We start from the raw sequence: 13,136 nt of genomic DNA, 5'->3' as shown, positions 1-13,136 counted from the left end.
CTGGTAGCACTCTATAACTCAGAGTAAAATACTTTATTAATGTTGATTAAAATAAGTGGGTGTACATAAATGAAACAAAAGTGACTGTATATCCCAGTCATGCCCTGCTATCGCCGGGGTTTAATTGAATGGTAAATGCTAGTGTTAGCATGTAACCACAGCTAGGATATGATCCATTAACAAAGGTAGCACACATATATATCACCGTATAACAATGCGTGTATACTGTAGGTGCATTGGCACTCTATCATACCCCCATTGTAATCCCCTGAAGGGTAAATGCCAAAAATAGGTGAGGTGTTACCCCTCTAAGTCAATTGCTGTAATCGTTTTGAAAGCTTGTAAGCTTACAGTAATATAATGTGTGCAGGTTAAATAATATAACCCCTAGTTGGTACAGGTGATTATACTATGCAAGTTCAATATAACCGCTGCTTAATGCAGGTATTTACACTAAAAAATCCAGGGAAAGTATCTGGATTGGAGATGAGATATATATCCAGACCCGGCACTGCTTATGTAATAAAGGGCAGTGGTTCCGGGTACTCCCGATCTTATGAGTAAGTTGCAGGCTCTCAAAGTGTCTTGCTAAATCGAGCTACTCAAAGCAGATCAGGTACAGTCTATATGGTGTTAGAAACCACTAACCACAATCGCAACCAGTAACTATTATATATATATATATATATATTTATAATTGTGAGGTAGTACTCAGAGCTCGATGTGACACAAGCTAATGCAGTGTTGTCAGCCTCCGCCGACGATCGTTTCGCGGTGCTTTCTCAAGGCTGATAAGCTAGAAGTAGTAGCAAGAAGTAGGAATTATCTTGTAAAGAATGATCAAAAATGTAAATAATAAACATGGATAATGTGCACCTTATTTTAAAAGTATTTCCAATTACTAATGTCAACAATTCAATCAAATCTAGTGTAAAAGTAAAAATGTAGCTCAAATAAAATAAAACTATGCATGGAGAAATATCTTACACAGGTAGATGATCAACGCCACTTGTGGATGTGAAAACAAATTCACACTTAATTTTTCTCTGTTGTGCATACGTATTTATTTGACTGATGTAATAGCCCAGGTTTCCAGATTCTGCTGGAGATGCTGCTGCTGCTGGTATTTTTGAGACTGCAGGTGGTGGTGTTTCAGGCAATTGAGGTCTTCCCTAAAAAATAAAATAAATATAATTTAAGCCTACAACATCAAAATAGCAATTCATTAGTTACACTACTTAATTCTAATTAACAGTGATAATTAAAATATTACCTAGCAAATAAATGTTAGAGGTCTTTATTTACTAAATTATTGAAAACTGTTTTGAAAAAAAAGTTCTAAATACAGCTCAATCCCCTTATAACGCTGTGCTTGGGGTCCAAAGAATACATCGTGCTATAAGCGGATCGCGTTAGAAATAATGTATAATTGTATGCATTGTACATTAAAGTATTTAGGGCGAAAGTTTGGGTAAACATGCAGGAGGAGGATCAATTGGCTGTCGAGTGATAGCCTTGCCCCCACATCAAGCAGAGATCCCACATTAGCCGACGCTGAAGTTGGGCCCGATCTCTGGCTGTGCCAGGCCAAAGTACCAGCGCCGGGATGACAGGCCCCCCCCCCCCCCACACTCTCGGGACCCCCCGCATTCTGAGATTCAGCAGCATGGTAGTTACATCACTGCTATATACTTTGTATTTATTCAGTATTGTGTTTTACAAGCTAGACTTACTAAAGAGTACCCTCACTTAAATGCTCAATCACTGCTATAGTGAAATTGTTGCTAAAGTAAAATCCAATATGCAGAAAAGTGCTTGCACCATTTAGTATATGTACCCATAATAGCGTAACTGCACAAAAAAAAGAGAAGTACAAATCACAGCAGACAGCATAAGACCACAAGAAGAACTATACATGTAAAAGTGAAAATACTAAACTTAATACGTAATAACTTGCACAATAACTGTTCAATAAGAAGTGCATTTCACCAAGTAATGACTGTTTGGGTACTAACAGGAATATACCTATACAATCCAAACTATTTCAAGTAAGTGTACATCATACTTACACCGCAGTTTTCTTCTGACACGATTTCTTCCCACGCAAGCTTTGCTGCTATGCCTTTTGCAATCAGTTTATTCTGGCCAGTGCCTTCCTTAAATGTCCTATCACCAATTATACATCTGAATGTAAATCTACAAGACAAAAAGAATTCAAATAATGTGTTACTCCTACTGTAGTAGCAAGAAGTAGGAATTATCTTGTAAAGAATGATCACAAATGTAAATAAGAAATATGGATAGTGTGCATCTTATTTTAAAAGTACAGTATGTCTAATTACTAATGTCAACAATTCAATACAATCAAGTGTAAAAGTAAAAATGTAGCTCCAATAAAATAAAACTATGCATGGAGAAATATCTTACACAGGTAGATGATCAACGCCACTTGTGGATGTGAAAACAAATTCACACTTAATTTTTCTCTCTTGTGCATACATATTTATTTGACTGATGTAATAGCCCAGGTTTTCAGATTCTGCTGGAGATGATGATGATGATGCTGGTATGTTTGAGACTGCAGGTGGTGGTGTTTCAGGCAATTGAGGTCTTCCCTAAAAAATAAAATAAATATAATTTAAGCCTACAACATCAAAATAGCAATTCATTAGTTACACTGCTTAATTCTAATTAACAGTGATAATTAAAATATTACCTAGCAAATAAATAAATAAAAAAATGTTATAGAGATCTTTACTTAATAAATTATTGAAAACTGTTTTGAAAAAAAAGTTCTAAATACCAACAGTTCATGTTTTGTCACATTTATCAATTGCACAAAGAACATATCTTAGATTCTATTTTATTTCTACTCACGCACAATTATTTTTTGTTTGATGCACAGTTTTATTTGCCGAAGAAGGGGACAGCAATTGGGACTTCATTGGCCCCTTCTTATGCAAATTTGTTTATGGGTTATTGGGAGCACGAGCACATATATAGTAGCACTAATCAATTTCGTCACCATATTATTTTTTATAAACGTTTTTTAGACGATTTCATTTTTATTTGGGATGGGGATATGAACACACTTAACACTTTTATTGACACACTTACAGTAATAATAACGATGTTAATTTACATTTTACAAGTGAAACTAATATTAATCATATTAATTATTTAGACGTGACGCTGTCCGTGGATATGGACAACCATATACAAACCAAAATTATTAGGAAACTCCATTCAAGGAATTCATTTTTAAATGCTAAAAGCAGTCATCCAAGATCTTTATTACATGGAATTCCAAAAGGACAATTTCTCAGATATAAAAGACTGTGCTCAGATGAGGCGGTCTTTCTTGAACAATCTCAAGATTTATGTCACAGATTTGAGAAAAGAGGGTACCCCAAAGAGGTTATAAATTCAGCTTTTGAACAAGCGAAACATACTGACAGGAGAGACTTACTGGGAGAGACTTACTGGGTTACAAGAAACATGATAAACAACAAAAAGACACACAAGGTTCACAGATTCCTTTATTCATTACACAACATAATAGACAGGCAACTCAGATTTCCAAAATTATAAGAAAACATTGGGATACACTTGTAGCCCTGGGTAGTTTTGGGGTTACATGCCTTTCTCCTCCTGTGCAATAATCCCTGTTAAGGGCAGGTTGCCAGGAGTAATCATGGGGTTTTTCCCCCACCTCCATGTGTTGTGTAGTATCTGGTAAAGCTAGTGTGATCAGGCCCTGTGTCCAATTACAGTGACACAGGGGTGGTGCCTAGTGGATTGTGTATTTAGTGTGTGCCTCACCACCTATGAGTGAGGTGAGTCTGTCCAGCAAACTGTCAGGGCTCTGGCAGGGTTTGTGGCCCTCCCTCAGGGGAGTGGTGTGGAAGACTATTCCTTTTACTCCATCAGGGAGTAAGGGAAGAGCTAGACCTGCTTTCAGTGCCCTTGCCTGGGAGTGTACGGTAAGGGATTTCCTTTGGGTTGGCTACCTATAATGAGCGGCTGAAGACCAGGCTGCAATGATGGGCAGTCTGCCATTGTCTGACGAAATAAAGTATGCTGTTGCCAAAGAACCCTTCTTGCCTGAGAGTGGAGTCATTCAGGGAGAATATGCACATAGAGGTTCTCTTTCAGAGACTCCTCCCTACTACGCTGGGGGTCTGGACGAGATGGATGGCGCTCATAAGCCAGTCCTGATGCTATCCCCGATACCATCGCGGGAGACTCAGGAATTCTGTAAGCCAGCAGGTGCACCACACTACACTTCATGTAACAGGGGTCAGTGTCCACAGAAGGGAATCAATATGAGATGGGCCCGGGCAAACACCGTTACATTTGGAGGCGCTGCTGAGATAATCAGGACAGGCTTTCAGCGAAGCAAAACAGAAAGTTTGGATATATGCTTCCAGAGCAAGTGCTAAGGAAGGAAGAGAGTCTAGGGGTAGTCAAGAGCCTGCAAACTCGCAAAGCACACCCTAGATGGCCCTTAAGGGTGAAGTAGATCTGGAGACAGGGCTATTGCTGTTCTAGTCACCTTGAGGCAGATAGTCGTAGGATGCCTAAGGGGGTAGCCTGGTTAACATGGGTCAGGAACTCCTGGTAGGGTCTGCGCTGTGTGTAGCCAACAGTAGGTGACGCCCTTAGTACTGCAGGGAGAAGCCCAGAGCACTTCTAGCCAGTAACCAGACTACTAACCACAGAGAACGTGTACTGGACTGTCATTGTGTGCAGTGTACAAAAGAAAGAGTTTTGCCTAGCCTGGGGTATGCCGAGTTTACCACTTGTCAGAGGCTACATGTATTGCAGTGAGCAAAGGAGAGCGAGTCCCCTCCCAAAATCGGATGGTCGCGCTGTGTTAAAAGTACTGGGAATACCTAAAATGGCAGCTGCCGTGTGTGATGTTGCACCGCGCATAGCCCACCACTCGATAATCTGTATCTGAACTTTACCTTGTCCAGATACTGCATTGTGCCATCTGCTTCCATGGATCAACCCCGATTCGACGGATGCAGGAACGGACTCTCCTCTGCCATGCCTGTCACGCAGAAAAAGCGAAAGGCAGGAGCCATTTCCAAGCCAAGGCCAAAGCGAAAAGCTAATAAAGAAAACCTTCTGCTGACCCCAAAGGCTAAGGGTTTTAATAGACGTAAGCCTTATTATGTCAAGAAGAAATTCGGTGATGAACACTCAAAGCAAAACAAATGGCAGACAACCCATCGAACCCGCAGGCCACTTCCTCCAATATGCTTCAACGACTCTGCCGATGCTCTCCCTGAAATCCACAGCCCATCTTCTCCACTACTCGTCCACGATGCTGCCGCTGCTCTCTCGGAAATCCACAGGTCACTTTCTTTATTATGATTAGACGGCTCTGCCGCTTCTCTCCCAGAAATCCACAGGTCACTTTCTCAATCCCTCTTCGACGACGCTGCCGCTTCTCCTCTCCCGGAAATCCACAGGTCACCTCCTCCATCCTTCTTCGACGACGCTGCCGCTTCTCTCCAGGGAACCCCCATCTCATCCTCCGTAGCCCCCATCCACCCAGATGTCCACAGCACCCCATGCACAAGACCCAGCTCGTTAGACCGCATGCTGAATGGGTTAAGTGTCGATATTCCCGGGAACTCTACTATGCTGGTAAAGATAGATCTTCTTTTAGAGACCATGCTAAATAAGGATCAACGGATGGAGAAGATGGATCAACGGATGGAGAAGATAGAGACTGACATAGCGGGGATGCATAATTTGCTTGGAGTTCATGCCCCTGTATCTCCGACGCCGGAGCAGGAGGGTGGCATGGATGGGATGAATGGGATCTTCAACCTTCCATCACCAAGCGCACCCCCTCCACCAGAAGAATATGTGTACATGTATGCCGTTGACGAGGATGACATGACAACCCCGTCAAGACCACGCCAGGAGACAACACGGTGACCAAGACAGGAGGAAAGCATCCTCCCAGACAACCTAACCTCGCCCACCGCCACAAGCACACCCGCTCTCAGAAGAACACCCGCTCCCAGAATCCAACCCACATACGCTTGCATCGATACGGTGCCCGACATCATCCTGCGCGAGTTGCCCTATCCACTCAGGGAGAAGTATAGGGTGATGAGTGCTGGTTTACCCCAGAAGTATGGCATGCTAATTTTCAAGCACCACGTGTTCTACTTGGTGTACTGCGGGTGTTGTTGCGGGTGGGCCAACAATGTAAACAACGAAGGAAATCGCGAAAAAAGGGCGCTTCCTGAAAATTTAAGAAGGACTATTATGGAGGAATTGCGGCGCTATTTTTCAATTACAGATCCTGTAATGAAAATCGTGAGAGACGCCATTAATGGCATTTTGCGTCATACAAGGAATCGTTTCTGGAAGGACAATCTGGTGGGGATCGAATTTGCGTGACTGTTCAAATGTTGTTTATTTTTTGACTTGTATTAATAAAGAAATGTTTTTTACTAACACCATACTGTTGTGCTGTAAATGTTTTGACTTTCTGTACTTTAATAAAGGAGATGTTGCGTGTTTTAAATTTTATTAATAAAGAAATGTTTTTACTTACACAAGACCTGCACAACTCCAGTCCTCGAGGGCCGCAAACAGGCCCGGATTTCAGAATATCCTGAAAACCGGGCCTGTTTGCGGCCCTCGAGGACTGGAGTTGTGCAGGCCTGACTTACTGTACTTTTCACCAGCCTACTGTAAATGTTTTGAATTGCTGTACACTTTTTGCACTTACTCCACAAATAAAAGAAAATGTTAATTTGTTTTAAATTGTTCCATTGTCTCCTTTTATACTGTAACAAAATACAGTGTTTCTAGAACATACAGTACTGTCCAGGCATACTGTACGGTACTGTACTGTATACTGTAGGCATGCTCAATACTGTACATCACAAGAGTATTAAAACAATACATGCTGTACGGGTATAGAATACACATATGTACTGGAATACATGTAGAATAAATGCATACTTTTTATTTTTTGGGTTTATTATAAAGTATATATATAAAAAAAAGTATTGTATACGGTCTGAAAACAACAGCATACTGTTTCAGGTTTTCTATGAAGCTCTCAGTTACAGTATTCTATCCTAATCAATAGCAACAGCCACTAAACTGTTGATTCCGGTACGTGGTTTTTTAAATCCGATTCAGCAATGTGCAGGCATTGTTACACATAGCGATATTATCCATCGAAATCCCTTCATGTGCCGTTTTCCGCATGAGATGACAAAGTTTTCTTTTCTGAGGAAAAACAAAAGTAAAAGTTTTACTGTAATGGTCAGGCAGTCCCCTAAAGAAGTTCCCAGTCAGTCCCACCAATAATTTTCTCGGGGGGCATCTCCTGTTCACATGCGCATGCGCCTACCGTCGATGTGATGACACGCATATGCGTTTCAAGAAGGTTCCAATGCGCATTCGCCAAGCTTTCCACCAATTGTTCAGTATCTACTGTAGAAGCTGCTCAGCCAATGATATTGCTTACAGGAGAATCACTTGACTGTGCATTGATATTGATATTTCAAAAAACAGAATAAAATACGGCAACATTACTCACCATAGACTTTGCCAATCAGCTTGCGCCGAGCCACTGCCAGTCCTGTATTCTCGATTATACACGTACTTGACAGGTGACAGCGGGACTACTACACCTGTAGTTGACAGCTGATGAGGCTGGAAATCGCTTTGGTACATGCAAGCTTGCTGGAATCTGTACGCGAAATCCGGCTCAGGCTGCAGGTATCCGGGCGGGGACAGACAGCAAGGGTTGCCTGTCACCAGGTTTTCACTGACGGTCGGACCGTTATTGGAAGGTGGCGCTGTCGCTGGCGCATTGCTTGCCAGCGACTGACGTTTCTTAGTTGGTTTTAACATGACCTTTCGCCTTTTGAAGTCTCCATGATCAAAGGTACGGGAAAAATCTGGTGCTACACACCAATACCCTCCAATAACACCGGGATCAATACGGAAAAAAAACACGGATCGATACATAACTTTTTCTTTATTGCACGCTTCCACACATGAGCATCTGGTGAAAATTTGTAAAAGTCATAGTTTTCGATAAAATACTGATAAATTTGACCAACTGTTGCCATCTTATCATCTGTTGCATTAATCGCGGCCCATATTAAATAAGCGTACGTTATGTCGGGTTTTTGGTACACGGACTGCAGCGGTGCACTCATCTCGGGACTCTCAGGACAATAGAACACCAGACACTGCGCATTTAGTTTTTAATATGAAAAGCCTAAATTGATACATTATTGTAACTTCTTCAGTACCAAGGTCAATTTTCAATGGACCACTGTGGTATTTTTTTAAACACCTGCAAGTCGACACATTACTGAAGCGCATGCGCATTACAATTCATGAATATCTGCCACCTGGCGGATACGCGAAGAATTGCAACCAATTAAAGCCGAACCATTATAAATAAACACACCAACCGCGGGTGACATCGGAATGAATGCAACATGAATGCGGCATGAACGCGGTGAAGTGCGTGGCATTCGGAAAAAATCCCCGAAAAAAATCGGAGATGTTGGAGAATAAAATGGGCCGCGGCTGTATGGCCCACAATGCGCCTTTAAAATTACTATCATGATATGGAATCACTATATTTTCTGCGTTTGTAAAACATACCTGAAAAAAAAATATCTGACTTAGGAACAACAACAACACTTGTTTTCTGAGATAGCCTATTCTATAGCAGAAAAAATAAATCACAATTTAACAGATTTGAAAAACAAAATCGCCTACTCACCGCAGGCAAATTTAGATTTTCTTGATTTTGTAGAGCTTCCAGAGCCATTTTGGCCGCAATACTTTCTGCCTTCTTCTTTGTATTGTCTTCACCTTCTCCAAGCTTTTCCCCATTTATGAAAACATGATAAGTAAACCTGAACAAAAAAAAAAGAGAAACGAAAAAGATTTTTATGCAGATTAATGTCTGCACCAAGCAAAATCACTGCTTGTATTTATTTTTCCATAAGGCACTATTTTTTTAGAAATAAGATCAATGAACAATTCGATATGGTTGCTATTTTTAAGGGAAAATATACTATCCTATTTTGTCGACCCACCCCACTAAACCCCCAAAATTCAGACAGTTTCCAATATGGTAACACTTTTAACCCTTTCAGCGCAAATGGGTCATGTCACCTCTGGCACTTCTGCATCACATGAGCTTACGATAGTACTCTAACATTTTCATAGGGCCCCTCACATGCAATATATTTCAGTATGATAATTGGAATATAAAAACAAAGGTGATAAGGATAGAACAGAGCTGGGAAGCTGGTAAAAGCAAAAGTCGAGATGAAAATTATATTTCCGTTAGACCAAAACAATGAGAAGACAGAAACTAATTATTTTGTAAACAGGGAATAACTAGTTTGATAGAGAGAGAATAATAATAAACTCTTGTAAACTATTTTATTTAAAAAAAAAAAAATTGACAGACATGCACGATATACATACACAGTGTTTGACAAATAATGATAACCACACGCCCGTGGCGGGTGGATTTAGGCAGCTGGCGAGCAGTGCTGCGGCTCTATGAATTCCCCTGCTCACGCCAATTTTTTTTTTTTTTTAAATAAATAATTTCCCTCCCTGATTGGCCTGACGGGAGGAAGAGGGCCGGCTGGCAGCTCTGGGTCAGCCCCTCCCCCCCTCTGCACCCAATCCCCGCTTGCTGCCCGGGGTGGGATGTAGGCTGGGGGGGACCCCGCGGCTGCTGCCCAGGGCTGGACAAGGTAGGCGCTTCCCCTCCGTCCCACGCTCCTTTGGCACCTGCCAAGCAGGGTAATAGGAGCGGGGAAGAAGGGAAGGCTGGCAGCTCTGACTCCCGTCCCCATGGCTGCAGCCTGGGCGGGAGGTAGAGGGGGCGCGCGTACGCGCTGGATGGGAGGGGGGGTTCTGGCAAAGATCCCGTGCGGCTGTTCCCTGCTGGCCCCCGATCCCCCCGCAACTAATGCCGACCTCCTGCCTGGCTGCCCGACACCCCGCATGGCTGCCCGAGCCCGCCAGCATGGCTGCCCGACCCCCCCAGCATGGCTGCCCGACCTCCTGTCTGTCTGCCCTGCTGCCCGACACCCCTCCTGGCAGCAGCCTGGGCGCACGCGCGGCTTGCAAAGTTCCCCGGCCACGTGTCCCATCGGGGAGGTTTAGTGTGGCCGTGCACCTGTCCGGCTGTCCCCCCGCTAGCCCCCGATCCCCCCCGATCCTCGCACAACTCCTACCCGACACCCCGCCCAGCTGCCCGACCTCTCGCACCTCCCGCCCAGCTGCCCGACCTCACGCCCGATCCCCGTCCCCCGCCTGGCTGCTCGATCCCCCCCCCCCACCTGGCTGCCCGATCCCCCCCCGCCTGGCTGCCTGATCCCCCCCCGCCTGGCTGCCCGATCCTCCCCTCCCCCCGCATGGCTGACCGATCCCCTGGCATGTGGAGCAGCATGTGGAGGACAAGCAGGCCCTGGAGGAACAGGTGGGCCCCCTCCCTTCCAATGAATACCCACCCAGTCACCCACCTAGTGAGTGTGTGTCTGAGTGTGTGTCTGTGAGAGTGTGTGTCTGTGTGTGTCTGTGAGTATCTGTGGGAGTGTGTGTGTGAGTGAGACTGTGAGTGTTTGTGTGTGTGAGTGTTTGTGTGTGTGTGAGTGCCTGTGAGAGTGTGTGTGTGTCTGTGAGTGTCAGTGTGTGTCTGTGAGTGTCTGTGTGTGTGTGTGAGTCTGTGAGTGTTTGTGTGTGTGAGTGTTTGTGTGTGTTTGTGTGTGTGTGAGTGCCTGTGAGTGTGTGTGTGTGAGTCTGTGAGTGTTTGTGTGTGTGAGTGTTTGTGTGTGTTTGTGTGTGTGTGAGTGCCTGTGAGTGTGTGTGTGTGTGTCTGTGAGTGTGTGAGTGTGTGTGTGACTGTGTGTCTGTGTGCGTTTGTGTGAGTGTGTGTGTGTGTGTCTGTGAGTGTTTGTGTCTGTGTTAGTGTGTCACCCTCTCTCCCTGTCACCCTCTCTCCCTGTGTCGCCCTCTCTCCCTGTGTCGCCCCCTCTCCGTGTCGCCCCCTCTCCCTGTGTCGCCCCCTCTCCCTGTGTTGCCCCCTCTCCGTGTCGCCCCCTCTCCCTGTGTCGCCCCCTCTCCCTGTGTCGCCCCCTCTCCCTCTCTCTCTGTCGCACTCTCCCTCTCTCTCTCTGTCGCACTCTCCCTCTCTCTCACCCACACTCCCTCTCTCTCACCCACTCTCTCTCTCACCCATACTCTCTCTCTCTCACCCACACTCTCTCTCTCTCTCACCCACACTCTCTCTCTCTCTCACCCACACTCTCTCTCTCTCACCCACACTCTCTCTCTCTCTCACCCACACTCTCTCTCTCTCACCCACACTCTCTCTCTCTCACCCACACTCTCTCTCTCTCACCCACACTCTCTCTCTCTCCCACACCCACACTCTCTCTCTCTCCCACACCCACACTCTCTCTCTCTCCCACACTCTGGATATCTTATTTACCCTATATATCTTAACTGCCCTATACTACACCGAAATAACCTACACTGCTTTCTTCCAGATCTAACTCTCGAGCTTCACACAGAAGACATCGGAATCCCTCCTAACCCAGAAGACAGGTAGGGAAACCCTCCCCTCCAATGTATAACATTGCGGGAATGCGAGTACCTGGACATTGAGGGACTGCGGATCAGGTAAGATCCCAAGCGGGATTGCTGCATTAGATATTGTGAAGCGGGGGCATCCAGGCACTAGTTATGGGGTTCAGGAAACTAGTCAATCACATCTGGCTTTTTTTTCTAAATCCGACATACACACACATACACACACACACACACACACACACACACACACACACACACACACACACACACACACGTAACAAAGACTAATTGTAGTATAATGTACCACAATAAATAAACTTATGTCAAAAACTAATGTTGTTCTTACTAAGAATTTATTTTTTTTTTTGTTAAAAAAGCTGGCCTGGGGGCGGGGCTAGGGGCGGTGCTGGGGCTAAGTGGCGAGTAGATTTTTTTGTTCGGCGAGTAGATTTTTGGGTGATTTGTCGAACACTGTACATACATACATACATACATACATACATATATATATGAAGAAAAAAAAGAGAGCGCTCATCGTTGGCGGTGATTTTATGCACAAACGCTTGTTTTAATTTTATTTTTTGTAAGTGTGCTTGATCCCCTTGTTTATCCTCTCCCTTCCCCAATAAATTTCATATTGCTCTATGGGGTTGCACTCTCTCTTTTTAGGTTACCCATAGGATTTGGTTTTATCCTTATGAGAGCAGCATCCTATCCCCACAGCAGGAATTGGACTTTCTAATCTCACCTTTATTGGAAGGAACATTTGGTACTGGTTATTTATGTTATGTGTTTGTGTCTTGTATGTCCTGCTCTGTAATTGTGTTATTGTGTCTGCTTCTGTTATTAACCCTTTATGTGCCTCCTATCTAGTAAGCATCCGGTATTTCACATATATTGTTTATTTATTATTTATTTGGTATATCTATTTCTTTTTGAGGATTAGCGCTACTCTATTTGTTTGTTTTTGTTTTATATATATATATATATATACACATACACACACATACATATACACATACACACACTCTATGCCTGCATTCCAGAATGATTTAGGGGGGATGGAGGAAGATGGACTGTTAACTCCACTGGCTAACCTAATTAATCAATCTTACCTGCTTTCAAAAGGGAAGAGGGAAGCCTTGTTAGTCAGTCGGTTAGTTAGGCTCTGTTATATTTACACAGTCTCCCTAAAGTGGAATAGTCATTTTGTTTTATGCTTTGTTTTTCCTTAAAGGGATAGTGTATTGAATAATAAACCACCAAAATATTATTTCACCAGGAGTATTATGGTGCCTTCTCACTAACTATGGCCATCCTGTGTATAGCTGTATGTGTATGAATATCTGTGCGTGCGTGCATACATGCATAAAGATAACCCCAATGAAACATCCAACATGACAAATACTATAGTTAATGTACTGAATAGTGTATATTTTAGATTGCTTTTATATACAATATTTATATTTATTGGTAATAGTGTATTCCTGTCCCGCTGTTTCCTTGCTTAT

General features: G+C 43.7%; 1 protein-coding gene across 2 annotated transcripts in view; it reads right to left on the bottom strand.

Moving 5' to 3' along the window:
• LOC142493052 (interferon-induced, double-stranded RNA-activated protein kinase-like) overlaps window positions 1–13,136 on the bottom strand; it is a 144,900-nt gene that overhangs the window by 123,647 nt on the left and 8,117 nt on the right. For both annotated transcript variants that reach the window (XM_075596491.1, XM_075596490.1), the window contains exons 3-6: window positions 8,789–8,924; window positions 2,428–2,615; window positions 2,070–2,196; window positions 988–1,172 (exon numbers count right to left, since the gene is read on the bottom strand). In XM_075596491.1, coding sequence (XP_075452606.1) covers window positions 988–1,172; window positions 2,070–2,196; window positions 2,428–2,615; window positions 8,789–8,924 — 636 coding nt within the window. The remainder of the gene's footprint in view (window positions 1–987; window positions 1,173–2,069; window positions 2,197–2,427; window positions 2,616–8,788; window positions 8,925–13,136) is intronic.

This window comes from Ascaphus truei, chromosome 4 (assembly GCF_040206685.1).
Source record: "Ascaphus truei isolate aAscTru1 chromosome 4, aAscTru1.hap1, whole genome shotgun sequence".
Taxonomy (NCBI): domain Eukaryota; kingdom Metazoa; phylum Chordata; class Amphibia; order Anura; family Ascaphidae; genus Ascaphus; species Ascaphus truei.
The sequence above is the reverse complement of the archived record's forward strand: the minus strand, read 5'-3'. Positions and strand labels throughout refer to the sequence as shown.